Below are 17,956 nucleotides of genomic sequence, written 5' to 3' on the forward strand. Positions count from 1 at the left end.
ATGAGGAGCCTGATGGAGAAGTCCTGGACAACACATCTATGTCTGAAAGCTCGACACGATCAGATGAAACGTTTACTAGCGCTGTGTCGGAGGTTAAACACAAAGTGTGTTTCCAAATGAGACGACTCAGTATTCCAACCATCTCCACTTCTCTATACAGACCCATGGCCAGCAGTGGATCTTCTTTACAGTCATTTCCAAGACTTGGTCTTTGACTGTAGCTATAGTCGATATAACAGGTCAAGTCCACAGTTTAGATGAAGTCACTGTCCGTGTCAGACTGTCTCCGCTTTGCTCTGAACCTCTGGATATGTCTGTCCGGGACCAAAACCGTGACAACTTAGTTGTCAATGTCGGATCTCTCAAAGAGCTTATAGGTTGTATGCTGAGACTAGCAGTCTTCTCTCGGGATCATACAGAGACGTCCCCATTAGGGGAGGTAGAAGTTTGTTGTGGTGATCTGGACTGGACACCGGACAGGCCCATCTCCTGCGTTAGAGAACTAGGTGTAAGAAGTTAAGAATGATACTAAAATGTTTCTAATTTAATTTACAAAGCAAATTCTGGAATACATTCAAAAACAATGCAGTTCATGCTTAAAGGGATACTTCACCCAAAAATGAATGTCTTCATTTACTCACCTTGGAATTGTTCAAAATCTGCATAAATTTCTTTGTTAGATGAACGAAGAGAAAGATATTTTGGAAGAATGCTTATAACCAGAAAGATGTTGCCCCCCACTTGGTGCCCTAGAACTGTTTGCTGTCCTACATTCTTCAAAATGTCTTCTTTTGTGTACTTCTACTGTAGTAGTCAATGGGGGTCAAATCTGTCTGGTTATAAGCATTCTTCCAAATATCTTTCTCTGTGTTCATCAGAACAAACTTGAAGGTGAGTAAATGATGACAGAACTTTCTTCTGTGGATGAAGTTTCCCTTAAACACTCAGATTTAACACTCACTTTTGCAGTTTAAAGGGACAGTTCACCCACAAATGAAAATTCTGCCATCATTTACTTACCCTCAAGTTGTTTCAACACTGTTTTAATCACTTTGTTCAGAATACACAGAAAAAGATCTTCTGAACAATGTGGGAAACTAAACAGTTCTGGGGCATTATTGACTACCATTGTAATTTTCTTGCCTACTGTGAAAGTCAATAGTGCCCCAGAACTGTTTGCATTCTTCAAAATACATTTCCTTGTGTTTAACAGAACCTCGAAATTAACACAGGTTTGGAACCTTAGGATAAGACAAAAGAAGACAGATTTTTCATTTTTGGGTGAACTATTCCTTTAAGTTCCCTGTTAAGTTGATATAAAAAAGAGCTCAAGCTCTGGTTTATCTTTACAAAAAGATTACACAAGATTAAAATGTCAACAGGTGCCATAACATTTCATGGTCCTGCGAGTGCAATAAAGCATATTGCCCCACAAATCCCTCCTGCCAGACACATGAACACCTTTGTCATGATATGACAACATGCCTGCTCATATTGCATATACAACATATCCAACCTACTTCAGTTATATAAAAGGCTTTATCTATCCTACAGTAAGCCTAAATGTTTGCTTTTAATGTTAAGGATTAAACGCTTGTCCACAATCCACAGCAGTTCAGCCTATTTTAATGACATTGTAGTGTTAATCCTCCCCTTCCTCTTCAATCCTTCAGACAACAATCTGATCCCTTCCATTTACATCTGAGGTCACACACTCAAATAGCATTGGGTGTACATCTGCGGCACGCCTCACACACAATGCGCGTGCCATATATTTAGACATGACTAGACGTCAAACAGAGCTCACGCTGATTCTTTATTTTTTATGTTCTATGCATGGGTTGACTATATTTTCCTGTAACTGTACTTTTACTGTTCTTGATTTAATTCCCAGGACACATGCTGATAAAATGTCATGGCTTGACTGCACCATAAACTATTTTGAATAAAAGCTTCTGCCAAATGCATAAAGGTCCAATAGTGCACATGTATAAGATCCATTTCATACATCCATACCCCCAAAAATGTATTTGACTGTATAGACTATTATTATTTTAACATAGACTATACAAATGAGTATTCATTTATTTTTTTAATAGTTTCATCATGCTACTTTAGACAAGAAAACAGCATTGGGTTAACTTGCCCTCAGTTAATTCAATAATGAAATTCTGCCATCATATTATTTTGAAGTATGTCAGTAACCAAACAACATCTGCCCCCATTGACTTCCACTGAATAGACACAATGTTGCCTGTTTCACAGAATAAAGAGACATATACAGGTTTGGAATGACATGTGGTTGAATGAATGTCAGATTTTTCATTTTTGAGTGAACTATACTTTTACACCCTAAAGATCAGCTTTGTGTTTCTAGTGCTTCACCTGCATTTATCACGGATGATCCTCACAGACAAAACACAAGAGTGAAGAACAATGGATTGTTCAAGAAATTCATCTCTCAGAATGTTTTATGTTAATATGTTTATTTTATTAAACATATTAAATCTATTTAACAATCATTTACATTTATATAACATTTCATATTAGATGAATATTAGATTTCATTTTACAATCAAACATATTAGATCGATTAAATATATATCAATGAAATACAAAACTCAAAAATTTCTCTTTAAACAATCTTGAAATTGCTCATTAAATTACAGGCTGTGGAAAAAGTGATAATTGTATAAACTAAAGTATATTTTAAATCTTAAATATGAACATGAAGTTACTCAAAGTCGGTTCAAGCGATGACAATGTTTGACTAAATGTATGTTAAACAGAAAATTTGCCAACATGCTTGTGAAAATGAGTTCATGACCATTTAGCTCGGCTGTACTGTATCACAATGAATGTAAACTAAGGTGCATTTAACATATTCACAAAATATTTTTATCATCATTACTCTTTCAGCGGTGTGTCTTCCCTCGCCCCTCCTCGACTGGACTCTTCCACATGTGATGAGTCACAAACCTCGATCTGTCTGGCATAGAATGTGCCGTCCCTGCAGCCCAAGGGTGAGTTTTTCTGACGGACCTTTCCTTTCTTCAAGTTTTGTAAGCCGGTTACTCTGATCAATGTCATGTCATCACTAGGCTGAGATCTCGCTTTCACCATCTGAATGTACTGAGGAGATATTACTGTGTCTACATCGATAGAACAGACAGAACACAATTAAAGCACAATAGATGTTTAACATCTGTATTAGATTTTATTTTAACATTCACATTTTTCAACAATCAAGAGCTTTCACCTTTAAGATTTTCACCTCTCTCAGTTAGATTTTCCATTTCCTCTCCCAGTGTAGACATCTGCCAGAGAAGTGTACGACAATCATTTTTTTCTATGAAAACTGTTTAAAACATTTATTCTTTCGCAAATAGCGATATACATTCGGTTTTATCCATGACACCACACACTCCACAACTCCATTCTCGCTTGCCCTCTAAAGCTGCTTATGCCCCTTTTATCCCAGCATGCTCTTTGATTACGACAGAATGAGAGATTAGAATACCCCAATGACAATCTCTGAATAGTTTTGTGTGCATTTGTACTGTATAAAGTTTTGTCATATTAGTTTTCAGACTAAGACTTCAGATTCTTTGTAGGTATTTAATTAGAAATTAAAATTATTCCACTAAAATCAGCTCAAATTATTGTGAGGAAGTTATTTGTTGCTAATAGCTATTACTTCATTTTTAGCAATGCCAAGGTCATGGGGGGACTGTACACAAACGCGTAAATGTAAAATAAGTGCATGTAGATTTTAGCAGGTAGTCGTCATCATTACTTGCCTGTGCATTCTTACTGCCAGGCTTCTGTGTGTGCTCTGTTCTTTCAGAAATCTTTGGTCCCCTGGGAATAGGACTTGTTTTGGATGAAGACTCCTTTGCTGCCCCCTGCTTGAGATCTTGCTCCTCTACATGTTTCTGACCACACAACGGAGAGGTTAGACTCGGGTCCAAAAGGGGTTGCTAGGGGTCCACAAAAGTCAGATAAAATTTAAAAAAGTTTTGTGGGATTTTTACATTACAAATTAGGTCACATCCTTTTATTACATTTAAATAATATAAATAATATAAAATATAATTAAAGGTTAAATATTAAATGTATACATGACCATTTTATGAAAGGGATACTTCACCCAAAAATGAAAATTCAGTCATCATTTACTCACCCTCAGATTGTTCTAAACCTGTATACATTTCTTTGTTCTGCTGAACACACAGGAAGATATCTGGAAGATTGTCGAATCTTGACTCCCGTAGTATTAATTTTCCCTACTGTGGCAGTATATGGTGCGTGAGATCTGACATTCTTCCAAATCTCTTCCTGTGTGTTCAGCCGAACAAAGAAATGTATACAGGTTTAGAACAATCTGAGGGTGAGTAAATGATGACTGAATTTTATTCTATATAACAGTATTTCTTAAAACATTTGACATTCTCCACGAGATGCAGAGGAATGATGGGAATGTTTCACGGCCGAGCACAGCTGCTGTGGCCCTAAATCACAATATCTCATAGATCAGCCAGATATGAAGCCGCAAATCTGAACAGGTGTTCGATCATGTGAGTTACAATCCCAGTTGCTGTTGGTTATGCTTTGTTTGCAAATATTCTTGAGGACAGTTTGTAGTTTAAGAACAGAACAATGTGTCATCTCATAGATTGTATTTCTGCTCAAAATGCATCTTTAAAGGATATCACACTTTTTATCTAAACACAAACCGCTTTATATGTTTATGATTTATGACATTGTCACTCCTGAGGTTTGATTTTGTTGAAATTCAACAGACACCGGACTGGATCTAGAAAACATCTAGAATTGACGATTCAAATTGAAAATTTGGAATGGTCTGTTATTTATTTCAGGGGCTGTATAGGATTGGTTAGTTTATGGCTAGAAAAACAATTCACAGAAACCACCCAAAAAACATGATCCTTACCTTAATGCTTTTAGGATTTTGGACCTCATTTTCAAACAAGCCGGATCTTCTTGAAAAAACAGGAGACCTTAATATATATACATATATGTTTTGTGTTTTATGGCAATAAACAATCGTTTTCTCAAGGTAGTCTTTAATGTTCCTTTGTGACAGTGAATCATGACGTTGGGAAAATTCCTGAGGTGACAACCCCTGCCCTCCTCTTCTTAAATTAAAATGTAATAGTGTCTTATTTTGGCCTTATTCTGAATTTTATAGACATAATGCTCGAATGCAGCAGTCTTGTATTTATGTTTTCCAAATAGTTTTAATTTGCTGTTCTGAAATCTTTATCTTGGGAAGTCCTGTTTTCTTTTTGATTCCTTCACATAATGATGAGGGATTTCCAATAAAGAAATGTTTGGCTCATGCAAAAAGTCTGATTTGTAGTAATAAAGAGGAAAATGGGAGAAGAAAGACTGAGGTAGGTAGAGGAACCCATTGATTTAAAGGAGAACTCATAAACTAAATGGATTTATGACTGTGTGTGATGTGTATGACGTATGACTGACCTCTCTCCACGCTGCTCTCTTTCTCTAAACAGACTTTTCAGCTATAACACAGAATGTACAGTAGCTATAATTAAACACAAAGTGTGGTGAGGTAAATCACGACAATGCTTTTCTGTGTTTAGCAACTTCATATTGCACATTATTGTGTACCTGTTCTGTAACCAGCCTCCTCTGTTCATTAGGATCTAAACCTGAAGGTTTTTTGGCTTCTGGTGAAGGCTGTTTTTCTGCTTTAAACTTTAAAATAAAATGTAAGGTCAAGTCTTACCGAACTTTTCAGAATCGATGCAAAATTCCATAAACCCATTCCAAATGCCCTTGTGTAAATAGAAGCTACTCAATACCTGCTGGGACGATTCAAGGTCATGCAGTTGTTGCATAGCATGATCTCTCTCCTGCTTTAGCTCTTCCGCTGTCCAGCTATATTCTATTGCCACAAAACCAAAAACAAACAATGCCAATCATGACTCAATTTTACCCCTCATCCAATGAAGAAATGAGGAGATACCTTCTAACAGAGCTCTCAGGGATTCAAAGTCCTCATGAGTGTAGTCATTGCTGACCACTTCCTCTTCTGAGTGCAGATCTTTATCTCTGCGAAGCTGTGGGGGTCATATGAGGTCATTTTGAAACTCAATTAGATTTTCCCATTATTTTGCTCTACATGCACTAAAGAGGATCTTGTAACGTCATAATACCTTCAGTTCAAGAGCCGATAGCTTGACCTTAGCTTCTGCTTTCTCCTTCTCACTCTGTATCTCCAGATTGGTCAGATCTTGGTCTCTGTCATAGTGTGACAAAGAATTGAGTGCATGACAAAATAACCTTACGTCATTTCAAACCTGCATGACTTTCATTCTTCTACAGAACACAAAAGAAGATATTTTCATGAAAGCTACAAGCCAAACCACATAGTCCCCCAATGACATCCACTGTATGGACACAAAACCACTAAATAACTTATTTTGTGCTCCGCAGAAGACAGAATCTTATACAGGTATTGATCGACATGAAGGGGAATAAATGATGACGGGATTTTTATTTTGGGGCGAACTATCCCAATAATGGATGATTAATTCTGACATACTTTTCTCTTAGTTTCTGATCTCTTTCTGCCAGTAGCTGCTTCAGTCTCTCAACCTCACTGCTCTCCTGTGAGACCTGGACAACAGAAGAGAGTTTCATCACAACGATGATGTCATCCTATTATCAATCAGTCAGACCGGCAGGTTATAAACCTCACCTGACTGCAAGCGGTCTGCAGCTCCCGCTGCCGCTCCACCAGCTCGGTGTCTCTGATCTTCAACAAGTCCGACACCTTCCTCAACTCTTCCTTCATCTGCGCCAACTCTCCATCAACATCTTCAGACGACACCTTTGGACAACAACACAGGAACAACTTTTTTCCCCAAAAAAATCTTCCAAAAAGCCTTCATGACTTTCTCAAGAAGAAAAACAACATACGGAGCTATCCATGAGTTTAAGAGCTCATTTTAGACCGTGCTAACTTTTTAGACACAAATTTCATTATTATATGATTTCATTATGTAGGTGAAACGTTAAAGGGTTAGTTCACCCAAAAATAAAAATTCTGTCTTCACTCGCCCTTAAATTGTTAGACAGAACAGAGAAATTCTTACAGGTTTGGAACAACTTAAGGGTGAGTAAATAAAGACACAATTTTCATTTTGGGTGAACTGCCCCTTTCAGGATGAAGGGTCATTACTTCATCGTTCTCTTGCTGTTGTTTCTTGACCCCTTCAAGTTCGGCCTGCGTCGCGCATAACATCATGGACACATCCAGCCACCTCTCATTCCAGTGAGCTGCTACTTTCCTTAACTCCTCCTTCTCCTGCTCAAACCCCACCCCTGCACACTGTAGCCCCTCCTCCTTAAGGTTGTACTCCGCCTCCACGCTTTGCACTTTTTTCTCCAGGTCTTGACATTTTACCTGAAGATTCTGATTCTCCAGCTTTAGATTGTCCAGCAATTCCCTTGAAATACAAAATGAGGTCAGGCTTAGATCGGTAGGTATTTTGAAATTACTTTTTATTTTACTCATAGTTTATTCATAATGTACTTGTACCTCAATTATTAATCATCATATTAAATGTGTATTACACACATACACTTTGTTGGTTCTTATATTCTAAAATAGTTTTTCCGATCATCGTGCGTCAGTTCATCAAGCAACATTGAAGATCGTGACTTAATAACCTTTGTTGGCAGCATTTGTCCTTCAACTCTCCAATTTCATCTTGAAATCCATTATTGGCATTTTCTCCAATCAGCTTAAAGCGCTCTGTCTCCAGTGCTGCAATCTGATTGGTTTGGATCAGTTTGTTCGCTTCCAGTTCATGTAGCTGCTTTAAGGTCACTTGCAGCCTCTCTGTAGATCTGGTCAGGTCAGACGAAAGCTTTTCATTCAGCTGAAAATGTTTATAATTCAAAAAGATGAGGGTATTAAACCTCTGTGTGTAACTCGTGCTATAAACATTCATCATTTTGTGACTGGACTAGTTAAACAATACAAATAAATGTTACACAAAATGATATAGAAATTTAATAATTACGTCAAGGTGTAAATTCACGTTTACATTTTTAGGGAACAAGAGGATATCCTGATAGAGAACAATAGTTCCAAATGACCTGAATCGACCTGTATTGGTAAGGAGTGACCTCTGACCTCTTTCAATGAAAGCAGCTCCTCCTTCCTGAATATCGTGTCTTTCTTCTGTTTGCTGGCCTGGTTCTTAGCTTGCGACAGTTCAGTATGGAGCTCACACACCTGCTCATTGAAGCTTTGCTTTCCTCTTTGCTCCCTCTGTAACTGCAGCTCCAAAGCCTGAACCCTCTGATGTTGCTCAGTTTTCTCCTGTAGAGACCTTGATACATTTATTTCCTGTATCTATCAAGGTTTTAGGACCCAGTATAGATTAATTTAGGGAAATGTTTGGGACATTCAAATATGTCCCATACCAGACCTGGATAAGACGGTCCTTATCCATTAAAGCTCCAGATAGTTTGGTCTTTAGATCATTCTGACCGTCTTCCAGTCTCTGTGTCTTAGTGGACAGCAGGTCTCTTTCCTTAGGAAGGGAAACAAAATAGTAATGCTTGCTTGGATGAAGTTGACGGTTTTATTGGAGGAACGCGCCAGCCCGAAGTTAACTTCCAGTCTGTGTTTGTTTATCGGTGTGGCTAGTGGCTAATAATATTTATGTATTATTTAATTTATATTAATTATATTCATATTTTATCTATTTATACATCATTTTTTTCTATATACGTTTTTTTAAATAAACAATTTGTTGAATGGGTCGCGTAAATTTGTCATATTTAAGTTTTTTTTGAACCCAAAATAATACTGCTTACTGGCTAGACATACTTTTAACTTGGCAGCTAATGTCATTTACTTGTTATTTCCTTGCTTGTTATGAGAAATAATCTGCAGGGACACTATTCTTTATGAATGTTTACCGGAAGTTAAACATTTGTTTATGTTGTTGCTTTGAAACCGTCTATAGCAAAGCGGCAACAATGCCAAGATTAAGGGGTTTGTTTCCAGGTAACACAAAAACCAGGAACACTTTAATATGCTGTCAATTGTTTTAGATAAACACATCCACCAAATGCTTAAATGTATTACCAGCTCCATTTGTTCCAGGCGACTCTGGGACTCTTTCAGCTGATCTTTTAGCTCGGTCTGGGTCTGTACAGAACGGTTCAGTCTTCGTTTCAGCTCCTCTGTTTGGTTCATGGCCTCTTGTTGGTTCTGTTTTGGGATGTAAAAGTTTGCATCTCTAGTTTAATTTAACTTAAATAATGAAATGTCTGTAAAATTCGGAAACGACATGAGTTGTTTCACATATTTTTAAATCAGTTTTTTTACCTCTTTATAAGATTTGAGCTGTCTCAGCGCATCCTTTTTCTCATAATCAAGATCATCCACTCTCTCCTCCGCTCTTCTGAGAGCTTCTCTGAGCCATTTCGTCTCCATCTCAGTCTGCTTTTGTCCCTGATGGATGCAACATCATATGAAACAGCACATTCTTTTATCAAATGTTCCTGGTATTTGAGTTTTGTCTATTGTACACAATGAGACGTACCTCTATGAGGATTTCATCTTTTGTAACAGGTGAAGTGTTGATGAGTGGGTTTGGTGATGCGGGTGGAGTTCTTCTTTCAAGGTTGGACCTCATCTTCAAAATGTCCAGCTCTAGCTGCAGAACCCTTCGTTTTCCATAAGAATCAACAGAGTTAAATGGAATATACTGTAGGGTCCAAATTCAAGGGCCATACTTTGATTCAATAAATGGTGACAAATAGCATGCATTCTAGGTTTCATGATGCCAATATTATGGCAATGATGCCAATAACTATAAAGATAAACTTAAAAAAAAATGTCCATAAACAATATTATTGAAATTACTTTCAAATCTTGCAGCATTTAAAATGTAAAGCTTACAAAAATCAACAGAATCACATATGGATATGAACCCCCCTTTAATTCCATATGTTGCGTAACATCCCTTTTTTTTTCTCCTTGCAGAACTCACTTGTCCTGTAATTCTGCTCGACGGCGGCTCTCATTAAAGTGGCTCTGCTCTGCTGTTTCCTTGTCTTGTTCAAGAACACTCACTGTTTCAGACAGCTGCTACAGAGACAGAGACACGACAGAGGTGAGTGTTTGTGACGGAGAACAGCACCCTTGCAAAAGACTTGTGATGGTTAAATATTTAAGAAAGTTTGAAGTGGTAGTTGGAAAAATGTAAGATCTGAACCTTGTGCTTTAATTCCATAAACTGTGAGATGCTGTGGTTGTGTTGAAGCTGTGTGTCTCTGGTTTTACAAAGGTCTGTCTGAGCGTCCAGATGACTTTTGGCCTCTCGGAGACTCCGGACGAGCTCTGCTCTTCTCACGCTGCTTTCCTCTGGTGCAGCTTTGAGCTCAAACTCCTCTTTTGAACACTGTGGTCGTGGAGCACCGTCTGGACGAGATGTGGACGACCATCTCTGGATGTCCACACCGCCTCCATGTTTCTGTCTGCAATGACTGTCGAGAGAGCTGATTCGTGGAGAATGTTTGTTATCTACCATCAGAAATGACAATCAAATTATCTATTCAAATTCAAGTGATGTGAGATTTAGATGACTGGGTTCCAAAACACTAACCTGTTGCTCATTTTTGTGCAGCGATTTGATCCAGATAAACCTATAGAACTCCATGTTAAAGATTTCTAAAACAACGAGGTCACACATGAAATTTTACAAGGTTATGAACCAATCAATATTTACATTTACATTACAACAAAAATGAAAATACTGTCATCATTTACTCAACCTCATGTCATTTCAAACTTGTATGAATTTATTTTTTTACGCAGAACACAATAGAAGATATTTTGAAGAATGTTGGTAACTGGCGCCTCATTGGTTTTGAGATCATACAATAGAAGTTATAGGGTGCCGGCGCTGTACCAACATTCTTCAAAATATCTTCTTTTTGCAGAAGAAAGAAAGTCATACAGGTTTGAAATGACAAGATGGTGGATAAACGATGGCAGAATTTTTGGGTGATCTGTCAATATTTTTTATCAATACTTTCTGCACATACCTGATCTTTGAAAAGAGACCTGTTGTCCCAAAAGCCATGATCCAAGAATGTGAGGGGGCTTGAGGGTCCAGGAGTGTTCCGGAAGGATTTACGCCCGAGGTCAGCATCCCATCCCTGGTCACTCCTGTGTCCCAAAGGTGAGAGGCTGTTTCTGTCTCCTCTCCACATGGCCATAACCACAAGAGCACTGAAAAGTGTTTGCTTTGACTGCAGATGGAAGACACAAGGATGCCCTGCCCTGTCTTGCCCTTATACAAAAATTTCACACTCAACGGCAAGTTCTGACCAAGCACGCCAGAGTACCATAACAACATCCAAACAACACATTATGTTTGTTTGTTTTTGTTGACATTTGTTGGATGTAATAAGGAGCTTTTATCATTTACACATTCATTTTCAATATCAATTTCTGAACAACTGTGAGAAATGTGTCACCATTAGTATATATTTAAAATCTAGAAATACAAATCACCAATACTATACTACATACCTTTTGTTGCCTTGGTTTTTGGTTGTTTATTATTCTCTTATTCTCTGCTTCAGTGCTTTACACACTCAATAGGCTTTCCTATTAAGCAGACATGGCTGTTGAAAATAAAGCCCTGGTAATGGGTATCTATGGTGATTGTCATATACAAGACACAGAGAGTGTGTGTCCAGCCCACCTCTTCAGCGAGCATTCATTTTGTGCGCTCATGGGGCTATTTATGGAGGATATGATTACAATGAGAAAGATTTAACACGTACTTGCAACAATGTTGTCACTGTTTTTTTCTGAACGGTGCTGGTATCAGTAAGAGGACTTTAAATCTTTTCCTCTGGAAATATTAATAGCTTAGGAGAGGTTTTGTATTTTTATACATTTTATTTTTGCTAAAATTGTAAATGTATGTAGTTCATTAAAAATGTAGGCCCTAACAGATGTATTCCACTCGTTTTAAATAGGCTACATAAATGTATTTAAATGAACACTGATATAAATGAATGAAAGAATAAACAAACAAACTAATGCATATAACAATAACTACAATCAATAAATTACATTACAAATATAGTCACGTAAAATTAATTGATAAAGGTATAAATGTTAAAAAACATAATGAAAATAGCAATACAATGGGAATGATTAGCATATATTCATATATATATTATATAATGCACCAATAACAACCGTTACACTGGTGCTAACAACATTTAAAATCCAACGTCAACAAAACATATATAAATAAAAATATTGATAAAATCGCTTTGAAATGTTAGCTCATCACATTAATTTAAACTATTTAAGGTACGCGCTTTGATTGGTCGGGTACAGAGCCATTAAAGACAGAGTTGCGACACTCGCATAGTGTAATTGAGAGTTCCTAACATGGCTTTGAAGCCCATTCATTTCAATGTTTCACAAACACATTCGCAGCCAAGTTGATAAAATACATATCTGCTATTGTGTTGTTTTATTGTAAGGATGTTTTTGAAACAAAATATTGTTTCCCAAAACTAAATATCGGTTGAATGATTTTCTATGAAGACTGCTTGTTAATAAAAATTGTATCTACCCTCTATAAATATTATAATAAAGTCTCTTACTGACTGAAATGGTTTGCCTAGTTCATTTTTCAGCGTTCTTTGTGGTGCATTTACTTGCAGTCATTGATTATTTATTGATAAACTACTTGTGCATTTTTATGTGAATGTCTCAACATATAACATTAGTATATACTACTGATCATAGAAGTATACGAAACAGATGAGTACATGCATACTTTTAATGTATTGCATATTATGCATTTTTCCAAGTCAAATTAAACACAAAACTGATCAATACAGTCTCTCTAACACTCATACAAAATGATATAATAAACATAGTAATCTGTTCGTATATTTGTTCATATTGTTTAGTGAAATTTATTGCAAAAATGTGAGATGGTGGTCTAGTGGGTTAAACCACTGAACTGGTAAATCAAAGGTTGCTGGTTCGATCCCAGCAGCCACCACCAGTGTGTCCTTGAGCAAGACACTTTACTCCATGTTGCTCCAGTGGGATTGTCCCTGTAATAAGTGCACTGTAAGTCGCTTTGGATAAAAGCGTCTGCTAAATTAATTATAATTGAAATTAATTAATTAAATTAAATACAGCTGTTTCTACCGTCTATGCGTCAACCCATTCAATCAGACTGACAGGTTAGAACTATTGAGAGCTACATGATGAACCACCTGACGACGAGGCGGCATCCAAGTGTGTCGCAACTCTGGTTTCAGCGTCTCTTGTCTGTGACGTCACAAGGATTCGGCGAGTCTGCGCATGTGTCGTAGACATGTGTGATTGTGAATTGGTGTAAATATAAGCAGGAGCCGCATATTAGAAGTGACATGTTTTGGAGCAAATTTTATCGTTTTTCTTTGCCGTCAACATGTACTCAAAAATAGGCACGTGTTTACGCAATCGGCTCATTTCTAAGGGCTTTAAAAGAGACACGTTTTGTTTGCTCTTTAGCACCAAAACAGAGGACGAAGTGAAGAACTTCATCATTGACAACACAGAAATAGTGAGCGGCCGAAGTTTAACCCCAGAGATTTCTTTAAGGTTGATCACACCGAACTGCCGCTTTTGGACCGAGAAACCTGAATTATGGCCATTCTCTGACCCTTTTTGGGCGATTTATTGGCCTGGCGGACAAGCACTGGCTAGGTAACGTTAACAGTCTCCTGCCTACGTAGATCGTATTGCCATCATGCACACTTAGGTTGGGTCTACCAGCGCTAATCTGATCTTGATAAACTTCACACAGGTATCTCTTAAATAACCCTCGGATTTCTAGGGGGAGGAAAGTTCTGGATCTCGGTTGCGGAAGTGGAGCTTCGGCTATTGCTGCCAAACTCACCGGAGCTTCCAGTGTGGTGGCCAATGACATTGATCCAGGTGAGAGTTCAACGCCTGCACCACACGCGCATGCGCAGTAACCTTACAATTGTGCATAAATGTTTGAAAATGTGTTATATTTCAGTTGCTGCTGTTGCCACAAAAATGAACTGTGAACTGAACGACTTGGAGCCCTTGACCTGTCTCACAGAGAACATGATTGGTTTAGTACCTGATCAGTGGGACCTCATCCTTCTTGGTGACATGTTCTATGATGAAGTTCTTGCTGACGGTCTGCATCAGTGGCTCCAGATGTGCATTATAACACATGGCACCCATGTGCTCATTGGTGACCCGGGACGAGCTCAGTTTGAGAGCCATGACATCCGGAAACGATTACATGAGGAGGCACGCTTTGAGCTACCAGACTCGGTCAAAGAAGAGAATTATGGACTTACTAGTAGCACAGTGTGGCGCTACAGACCTGACCTCTAACATTTGTTTATATGTTGTTCATATGTCAGAAAGTGTAGATATTTTTCCTTTGATAAAAATGCTCTTTGGAACGTGAGATAAAAAAAAAAGCTGATGTCATTCTGCAGCACAGCCATTTATATTTATTACTATTGTTATGGAAGGTTGGTCTTGAATGCAGGACGAAATATTGCAGACAAAGGTCCAGCTGCCAAAGAATTAAAACTTAATTCGCTCGAGCCAGCTTTTTGGGTCAACGTTTATACCAAAACTTTCAAGAGGTTTATCTTGTATTAAATCAATCAGATAACTTCAGGTTATCGTTACTTTTTTATTAACTTATCCCCTTTCTCCTCCGCCACAATTAGTTACTAGGCATATTGATTCATTTGTAATTTTGGCAAACTGCATTCTTTTTGTTTTTTTATAAAAACGTTTTCATTGAGACAACTCAAGTTTTGACAGTATTCTCCATGGTGAATATAAACATGTTTTCCCAATATTACTGAACTGAGATCGTTTGGAAAGTACCCAGGATTCACAGACTTTCAAACAATATGTTGGTTTGATTGGGTCTTTCATATTATTAGACATCATTGGATTATTTTATAATGCCCAAATGTGCATTTAAAGGGGCATTTGTGTAAATCAATATTAAATTAATATACATAATTTGTAATTTAGTCATTTGGCAGACGCTTTGATTTACAGTGCACTTATTACAGGGACAATCCCCCTGGAGGAGTAAAGTATCTTGCTCAAGGACATACTGGTGGTGGCTGCTGGGATCGAACCAGCAACCTTTGATTTACCAGTTCAGTGGTTTAACCCACTAGACCACCATCATACGTGAGATGTTACCTATTGTAACATATCGTGCACAAGTATATTCACTCCTTATGTGTTTGTGAAAACATATCACATGTTTGAGAAATTTCTCCATACACTACATGTATTTTCATTGTATGTTTATCAGGTTCCACTGTTGTTGGAAATACAAACAAAATATGAACACAACACTATTTTTACATAATAAATATTTTCATAATAGTAAATGATACAAAATTGTTTCAATTTCACATCTCAAACACTGATGATTTTTGATGTGTGAGTGTGTCGATTGGTCAGTTCATGTCAGTAAACAGTCCAAGACACTTGTTGAATCTTGTTAGGGCCAATAAGGTGGTTAAGGGCCTCCCTTGATTTATCTGATAAAGAAAACATTTGGCAGGTTAAAATACAATAATTCCACATACATATGTAACTGGCAAGCTGTTACTATTTTGATGAACCAAAAATTGGACTTACCTGTAATGAGGGGACATCCATGGAAATTAAAAATTCTCATGTTGGCACAGTTCGCAAGAACAGCAGTCACTGCCAGATCGGTTAGATTGCGACACCGTACCATCTGCAACTCCTGCATAAGTAAAACAACTGAAGTGAGGTCTAAACTAATGGTGTCTTTAGAAAAATGTGCTGCCAAACAGCATATATGTAGATTACCTTTAGGCTGTGTGAACAAACCCCAGTTGCAAGTCCAATGACTCCTTTGTCCGTTACCTTCATAAATGTACAAACAATATGTAAAAGCAATAAAAAATAACAGCACCTTGTACAAGCAACACAATTCACTTCCAAAATCAGAAAGTTTTAATGGTGAATTACATCTGTCCCAGAGAAATAGATGCTGTGGAGAAACTTGCAGTTTTCCCCCAGCTCTAGCAGGGCTTTATCACTGAGAGCAGTGCATCCGCGGAGTGAAATCACTTCTAAATTTTTGCAGTGTCGAGCCAGTGCTTGAATTCCTGAATCTGTCACCAGTGGACAGCCTGTGAGATCAACTAGCTGAAGATAAGGGCACTGAGATGCCAACACCTCTACACCTGGGGGAAAGGAGAAATGACAACGTTTTGACATATTTTCACATTATTAAACAATGAAATGTACTGTTGTCCATGTATTTTTTCAGAAAATGAAAATCCATAAAATATAAATACATTTTTCATTAGTATTTGTAAAATAATACCCTCAGATGTTATTTCTGCACAGCCTCTTAGCAGTATGGTCCTCAACTGCCGACAGTGAATCTGTATAAGCGCAGAGTCCGACACATTGCAGTTCTGCAAGTCCAATGTGCGAGTTTCAGAGTGCAGCAGCTAAACACGAATCACAATTTCACATTATTGTGCTCGTTTACAAGCCGTCATCCCGAATGCTTGTATTAGACATAGGACACATACTAATACCCAATTTATGTTGGAGTCGTTGATCGTGCCATAAGAGTCAGACGACATAATTCGTAATAATTTGTCTTTAACGCCAGCAGGCAAGAGCTTGATGTCGTCATAGTTCTCAGGACGCTGGGCAACACTCAAAGCGCACCTGTACAAATTACACACGACTATTTAAAACCATCACGCCTAGATCTCCAATATAGGGATATTCAACCTTTAATTTTAGCAGAATGTATACATACAATGACTTCTTTACTTTATATACTGATATAATAGCAGCATACTGTACATTACAGTAACGTTACTCACAGGCTCAATAGAGAATCCACAGTAACGTAAGCCATTGTTAGGTAGCTTTCGACACTGTTTATACGACTGTATATAAACTGCTAATTTATACGCATGACGACCTTTGCGAAAAAACTCCAGACTATGGTTTCCTTATTTGACGTTTTTTAAACGGGCTGTCTGTCATCATGTTGTTTTGTTTTGGTTCCTTCGTTTGCAAGTATATCGCCGTGGACGAGTCGCCTTGTAAAATTACGTCATCAATAAGCGACACGTAATAGAAGTAGGCGGTGTTTTGTATGTTACGCTACTATGGTACCATAGTAACAACGTATAAATTGAAGATTTTTACTACATAATACTACATTAATATTAGAGCATCTGAAAACGTTGTTAATATTATGATTATTATTTAGCATAATAAATGTAAATATAAAACGTCTGCTTTTTTTGAAAATCTTAAATTTTAAGCATATTAAAATGACTTCATATCATTTATTTGGAGATGTGAACCATTTTAATGAGACAGAAATTATTATATTCAAGAGGTTAACGTTAACAATAATAAATATTTCCTTTTATGCAATCGATGATGCTATTTCTACTTCTGTAACCTTAAAAAAATGAAGTCACTCAAAAGCAGTAACATTTTAGACCAAGAGGTTTATTTTATTAAGTCATGTAAAAAAAAGCAAAAATATATGAAGTCTTAAATTTTGCGAAACAGAAAATCAACTAAAAACATCAGAATATAGAATTGTTTGAGTACCTTTCAAATAATGCAAACAACTTTCAAATATTGAAAAATATATGTAACTAACATTCGTACCAAGGACGGGAGGAATTAGCTACCACAGCTGTTCATCAGTGAGTAAATGCATGCATTTACAAATATATACAATCCTTAAAGTAAAGGTAAAACACTGTAAAATGTTCATATAGTGCAATTTGCATATTTGTTGCCTATTTACAGTAT

General features: G+C 37.3%; 3 protein-coding genes across 4 annotated transcripts; 1 reads left to right on the top strand and 2 right to left on the bottom strand.

Annotated features, from left to right (window-relative positions):
- Nucleotides 1-2,637: 2,637 nt before the first annotated feature.
- On the bottom strand, nucleotides 2,638-11,495 carry LOC130414674 (interaptin). Its single transcript, XM_056740685.1, has 22 exons — nucleotides 11,122-11,495; nucleotides 10,680-10,744; nucleotides 10,290-10,572; nucleotides 10,065-10,162; nucleotides 9,615-9,738; nucleotides 9,398-9,523; nucleotides 9,155-9,280; nucleotides 8,490-8,594; nucleotides 8,192-8,380; nucleotides 7,723-7,934; nucleotides 7,232-7,499; nucleotides 6,749-6,880; nucleotides 6,593-6,666; nucleotides 6,204-6,288; nucleotides 6,014-6,107; nucleotides 5,850-5,932; nucleotides 5,656-5,742; nucleotides 5,506-5,546; nucleotides 4,955-5,000; nucleotides 3,801-3,980; nucleotides 3,260-3,317; nucleotides 2,638-3,152 (listed from the first exon to the last, which is right to left on the bottom strand). The coding sequence occupies exons 1-22, from the start codon at nucleotides 11,293-11,295 to the stop codon at nucleotides 2,908-2,910; spliced, it is 2,895 nt and encodes a 964-aa protein (XP_056596663.1). The 5' UTR covers nucleotides 11,296-11,495; the 3' UTR covers nucleotides 2,638-2,907.
- A 1,942-nt stretch (nucleotides 11,496-13,437) lies between these two features.
- Nucleotides 13,438-15,518, top strand: etfbkmt (electron transfer flavoprotein subunit beta lysine methyltransferase). The gene is made up of 3 exons (XM_056739165.1): nucleotides 13,438-13,810; nucleotides 13,911-14,041; nucleotides 14,127-15,518. The coding sequence occupies exons 1-3, from the start codon at nucleotides 13,533-13,535 to the stop codon at nucleotides 14,474-14,476; spliced, it is 759 nt and encodes a 252-aa protein (XP_056595143.1). The 5' UTR covers nucleotides 13,438-13,532; the 3' UTR covers nucleotides 14,477-15,518.
- Nucleotides 15,409-17,227, bottom strand: amn1 (antagonist of mitotic exit network 1 homolog (S. cerevisiae)). 2 transcript variants are annotated; one of them, XM_056739163.1, is made up of 7 exons: nucleotides 17,002-17,227; nucleotides 16,705-16,840; nucleotides 16,485-16,614; nucleotides 16,124-16,341; nucleotides 15,962-16,018; nucleotides 15,764-15,875; nucleotides 15,409-15,663 (listed from the first exon to the last, which is right to left on the bottom strand). In XM_056739163.1, exons 1-7 carry the CDS (start codon nucleotides 17,034-17,036, stop codon nucleotides 15,590-15,592), a joined length of 762 nt encoding a protein of 253 aa, XP_056595141.1. In that variant the 5' UTR covers nucleotides 17,037-17,227; the 3' UTR covers nucleotides 15,409-15,589. The 2 variants fall into 2 exon arrangements, with proteins under 2 accessions (XP_056595141.1, XP_056595140.1); XM_056739162.1 differs by having other exon boundaries at nucleotides 16,699-16,840.
- Nucleotides 17,228-17,956: the final 729 nt, after the last annotated feature.

Source organism: Triplophysa dalaica, chromosome 24 (genome assembly GCF_015846415.1).
Source record: "Triplophysa dalaica isolate WHDGS20190420 chromosome 24, ASM1584641v1, whole genome shotgun sequence".
NCBI lineage: Eukaryota > Metazoa > Chordata > Actinopteri > Cypriniformes > Nemacheilidae > Triplophysa > Triplophysa dalaica.